General features: G+C 33.9%; 1 protein-coding gene across 1 annotated transcript; it reads left to right on the forward strand.

Annotated features, from left to right (window-relative positions):
• Positions 1–1,120: 1,120 nt before the first annotated feature.
• LOC121316555 (oligodendrocyte transcription factor 3-like) lies at positions 1,121–2,981 on the forward strand. Its single transcript, XM_041251600.1, has one exon. The coding sequence runs from the start codon at positions 1,365–1,367 to the stop codon at positions 2,142–2,144; it is 780 nt and encodes a 259-aa protein (XP_041107534.1). The 5' UTR covers positions 1,121–1,364; the 3' UTR covers positions 2,145–2,981.
• The last annotated feature ends 3,155 nt before the right edge of the window (positions 2,982–6,136 follow it).

Genomic DNA, 6,136 nt, shown 5'->3' on the forward strand with positions numbered 1-6,136 from the left:
AAAAAAAAAAAAAAAAAAAAAAAAAAAAAAAAAAAGCAAACAATATGTTATTTTTCTCTGCAATTCGCAATAACTGATTATTCGGGCTGAATAGTCCGTTTTGAATAATCCTTATGAAAAAAGCCGGATTAAACACGTATATATTAATATATTATATATATATACTATAATATATATATATATATATATATATAATATAATATATATATATATATAGATAGAATATATTCTATTAGTATATAATAACCAGTAAAAAATTATTCTGACTAATATAAAGGTATCTATCTCCATTCTATCTATAGACCGTAATAGGGAATTCCCTTGTTTGTCAGTGTCCCGGAACTTATGAGTGGTCAACACTTCTTGAATAACTTGTGACAGGAATAATAATTTTATTATATTGTTTTAATATATTTTTTTAATGAAATGCGAAACATTATTTCATCAAAGGCCCGGAGCTAGAATCCATTCGCTTCCATGTTTCCATGCAGCATTCAGATTTATCTTATTTTGCATAAAAGAATGTTCAGATTTACCAGTAGGTAAATTTACCGCCATGGATTTCTTTTTAAATGAAAGGGTTATGTAAAACTACAGTACATATTAGAAGACATGTATGTATAGGTATTACTTCACATAATCAAATTAGGCCTATTACAAATCACCTAAGTATTTTTTCTCTTGTTTCCATTTTATCAAAAAGAAATAGCTTTTACCAGCATAGATCAAATCGGCCACAAACGACTCGATATATCAATCCACAAATCCGGTTTTTGATTCCTCCGAAAGTTGACACAAATATCCATTAAAAAACTACTTTTTAAAGGATTTGGTAACTAAATATACAATTAGTTAAAAATGAAACAGGACCGTTTGGCTAGGTATAGAACTATTTTGTAGTTGCCTTGGTTTTGTAGTTGCCTTGGCTGAGGAGTGATTGTTTCCACGGTGAGGTTGCCCCCCCCCCCCCCCCCCCCCCCCCCCCCCCCCCCCCCCCCCCCCCCTGGTGGTATGGTGGTAACACAATGAATATGAATAGGGGCTCCTCGCTAAATGGGACAGTCAAAGCGCACCGCCCTGAATAATGGGCACGTCATCCAAACAAGACAATTCTGAATAGGAGAGCTCCTTTTGTCTCATGTCTTTCAAGCAGCTCTATAAATACCCTGCTCCGGTGTTACCTCAACCAGACCAAGAGGTGCTTCTTCACGACTAAAGCAAACAACCCAATGAATAAAGAGGGAAGCAGCTCCTTATAAATACAACTCTGGAAGGAAACTTCCAACGGCAGCATCAGGTGACCAAGTGACTTAAAAAAAGAGAGAAAAACCGAGAAGGAAGCGACCTAATACCCACCAGAAGCAATGAATTCTGATTCCAGCTCTGTTTCCAGCAGAGCGTCATCACCAGACATGGAAGAAATGTATCTCAGAGACCATCAGCTCCGCGACACGAGATTTAACTCAGTGTCTTCCTCTCAGAACGAACTGCTCCAGAAGATGACAAGCGAGCACCTCGCCAATATAGAGGAACAGATGACAGGGGGAGGCAAGTACAAACTTAAGAAGCAGGGCTCAGAGCAAGACGTTCAGCAACTCCGTCTGAAAATCAACGGGCGGGAGCGCAAGAGGATGCACGACTTAAACCTGGCAATGGACGGCCTGCGAGAGGTTATGCCCTATGCACACGGACCTTCGGTAAGAAAGCTCTCCAAAATAGCCACCCTGTTGCTCGCCAGAAACTACATCTTGATGCTCAACAGTTCCCTCGATGAGATGAAAAGACTGGTCGGCGAGATTTACGGTGGACATCACTCCGCTTTTCATTGCGGGACAATAGGTCAAACTGGTTGTCACCCAGGACACTCGAACCCCCCTCACCAAGTCCACCCGTTGCTGAGCAGTGCCCTGTCATCTACAACCCCGTCTACTCTCTCCGCAGCGTTACCAGGACTTACCTCAATCCGAGCACCTCATTCACTGCTGAAGACAGCACCCACACCTCCACTCCAACTGGGCAACGGTTTCCAACACTGGGCAGGTTTACCTTGTCCCTGTACCATTTGCCAGGTACCACCACCTCCATTCTCTGCTCTTACTGGCATGACAAGACTCTCATCACAAACAAAAGACTTAGTAAAGTAAGATGTGATGTATAAATATAAAAAAGACTGCACATAAGTATACAATTGTATATGTTGTGCATCAAGCGAATTTTGGAAAAGCACACTGCAACAAGAAATTTTATTTACATGCATGCTTCTTTTGAAAAATACAGGCCATGTTTTATCACTTTAAACCAACATGATGTTTTTTTCTTGTAATAAGGGGTTAGACTAATAATTATAAGCTTCAAAGATAAATGTCTTGATGGTTATTAATGTATCAGCCTTTAATGTTCTTATCATAACACATTATTTTATAGTCATCATACTCTAAGTATGTATATATTGTCTCTATACTACACAGAATCAAATACACGTTTGGTTTTGTTAGGATATTTTAGTTTTGAAACTGAAAGGCAAACTTTATCTTCATTACAGTTTTGTCAAAAAAAAGTTAATAACATTGAAATCTCTGAAAAAAAAAAAGATTGCATGCATGTTTAATCCCGAGTCTTGTTTTAGAATGAATTGACACAATTTGCTAGAATTAAGAATGTATTGTGTTCCTTGTAACAAGGATTTAGAGATTGCATTCTTCTCAAAGTTTTATTTCCGTGGTTGTATATGATTTGAAATAATGGAAAACTGTATGTCTTTTATGTTATTGTAAAATGCTGAGAATGTAAATTGGTTTTTAATTAGGTTTATTATTATTATTTTGGTCCACCTTTACTTAATTCAGTATGGCTTATGTGATTATACCATGTTATAAATATTTGCTTTTCCGGGAAATACTTTGTCATGCCTCAAAGACAACATTGTGTCTTTATTTTTGTACATTATTGATGATTATTGATATATTTATTATAACCCAGTGTTTCTGGATGAGATTTCAATAAAACCGTTTAAAACTGCTTTTGGACTCATGTGTTCAATTATCTTCAGTCCACTGTCTTTTGCACCTGCTATTTTCAATTAATAATATACAGTATACAAAGTCGCACACAACTTGAGAAATAAAATCAAGTTAATTTAAAACGGCTCTTAAAATTACGACAGCAATCAGAATAATGTTTGTTGTGTGTGTGTGTGTGTGTGTGTGTGTGTGTGTGTGTGTGGTGTGTGTGTTTGGATATTATTATGGGTCTCTATTGTAATGCTCGTTTCTTTCTACCACCCATCACCTCTAAAAGGATTAAAGTAAAAAAATGTACATTTCTATCTATCAGTTTAGAGAAACCTTGGACTTAAACAACCTAGACAAAAACAGAATACATATTCCAAATTAGACAAGCAGGTTGAAAACTATTTCTGCGTATATTGAAACTAATTCGCCGGAAGAACATAGTTTCGCAGGCTAAATAAATTATTGAGATATATGCAGTAAAATTACATTCAACTACTAAACGCTTACATCTGTTAATGTGTTTTAATTGTGTTACAGACTACATTCAAAGGGGTAACGTGTTTTAAACACCACGATTTACAATTAAATTAATATAACAAAATGCCGGACATGAAAATGTGCCAAACAAATTTGAAGTACCTGTTTTCGTTTTAGAGATATATGAAATATCACCGTTATGCAAACCTTTTAAATCCAACCACTATATTTATTTTAATTTTGGGTCATATTTCCTTGATCTATTATTTCCATTCACAACCAGCCACATTCTTTCCTCCACATTACATACATAGATATGATTTTAAAGTGTTTTTTTGTTTTGTTTTTGTTTTTTACGTTAAGTAATAAAAACAATACATTAACCTTCTAAAGTTATCAGCAAAATATTGGTTGAACTACATATACGTTAGATAGCTCGATGTGTCCGGCATCCGCATAATATATATATATATATATATATATATATATATATATATATATATATATATATATATATATATATATATATATATATATATTGTATATATATATTGCGGTTATATCCCTATTGCAGCCTTTCAGCTACCTTTTTTTTTTTTTTTTTTTTTAATATCTCTCTGGCTAAATTGACTGCGATTTACTTTACCTCCAAGTCACTAAGTTGTTAATTTATTTCTTTCTTTATTATATATGTATTGCTAATTTTAGTCAAATCAGTTTACAAATGTGTATTAAATTTATTGAAGTTCGTTAATTAACAGAAGATGTTTCTACATATATATATATAAAAAATGTTTGGAGTGTTCACAGTGTGGAGGAATCCTTAATAAAGGAATCTTTGAGTATCATAGTTAATTTGGGGTTTATTATATATATATATATATATATATATATATATATATATATATATATATATATATATATATATATATATATATATATATATATAATCCTTTTAAAGAAATCTGTGTTTACTTGGAAATAACATGCACGTTTCCTCTGGAGTGCTTTTCCCAGAAAGACCTTTTTTTAACTTAAATACAATAGTATTTATTTCACTTTATAACTATAGGGCTCATTTACGTCATTTTACATGTAAACTATACACGATGTAATGGGAATATCCTATTTGTAATCACATGTCCATTTAAAAACGGCCTCAATTTGAACCTCAGCTCCCCGAAAATCCAACACGTGTATCGGTTAAGCATGTTATTATTTTAGTTTTCTTCCACAAAGAAAGGGGATATTATTGTTTTACTAGGGATTATTTATTTATTTATTTATTTATTTATTCTTTAACCGGGAATAAACCCATTGCGACCGGGGCTTCATTTACAAGTGTGCTGGCAAGACGACCAGAAACAGGACAGCAGTAAATTCATGTCACTAAAAACAACATCACTCTAAAAAACCTTTACGCTTTAAATAGTAGGTTTAATAACATAATATAACGTTAAATGAGCTTCGATAAGCAGTTTGTAGCCTACAATATGCACCTGCAAATAATCAAATACACAAATAAATAAACACCAGCCTGTACATTTTAAACAATGAACAGACTTTAATATTCAACAAATACAAATCACCATTAGCTATTCTCGATTTGCAATAAGAGCATTTGAATATAGACTAACGCTCTTAAGATTTGGATAATGACAAGCAATAAAGATTTAAGTGCAGCAGAATATATTTATCAAGGAAGTGAGTGACAGAACAGCATCAGACGAGAGAAACTTGGAACGGGTATAGCTGCTACAAATTCCTTTCATTTCGCTAACAGATCAGATGGAGGGTAGCAGAATGTATGTTTGTGGAGATTACAAGTTAATTGTTCATGTGGGAACAAGGAGAGGAACACATCAGAGAGAACGCGAGGATTACAGGACCCTAAATGCAAAGATTATGCAGTCTGTCCTTATTCTTAAAACATGTAAATGAGACTGGATTAAAAGCCTTTTGTAACTTTATAGTTGTGAAGCTCAAGTTCTCCCTCAAAGTAACTATTTAGATTGGGCGAATGAAAAGAGGGGTTGCGGATACCACTTTCTTTTTACGACACAAACGGTTACACAGACTGCACAGGGACCGAGAAAGGAGGTGCCAGATGGGCTGCGAGAAAAATGTTTTCAAATAGGAGCTTGTACTTTATTTATTACAGCATGAATTATGCTAACAGGATAGGACACTGTCATTTAAAAGTTGTCGCCTTTCGTTGCTTTATAATGATGAATTTTATTCAAATTCTTGCTGATTTTTTTTTTATAAATACGGTACCTATAAAAACGGATGATACGCAAAGTTATAATCAAGCTGCATTTATTTTATCAATTTGATGGCTGAAATTACTCAACGATTAAAGGTCACTTTTGGTAAAACGGGGAAATAAACCCAATGAAAAACAAAAATTGCAACAAATTATCTGGAACTAAAAGTTAAAATACAGCAAACCAATCCTCCTTCAGTACAGTCAAAGATAGCCTATGGCATGATGGCGTGTTATTGGGGTACTCATACGAATATATGATGATGATGATGTTTTTTTTTTTTTTTAACTTGTGATTATAAGCAAAGCATAATCTTTAAAATTCTCCCAATTTAAATTAAACCTGCAGGCTGTTATTTGTTACACTTATCTCATTTTGAGA

This window comes from Polyodon spathula, chromosome 6 (genome assembly GCF_017654505.1).
Source record: "Polyodon spathula isolate WHYD16114869_AA chromosome 6, ASM1765450v1, whole genome shotgun sequence".
NCBI classification, from domain to species: Eukaryota; Metazoa; Chordata; class Actinopteri; order Acipenseriformes; family Polyodontidae; genus Polyodon; species Polyodon spathula.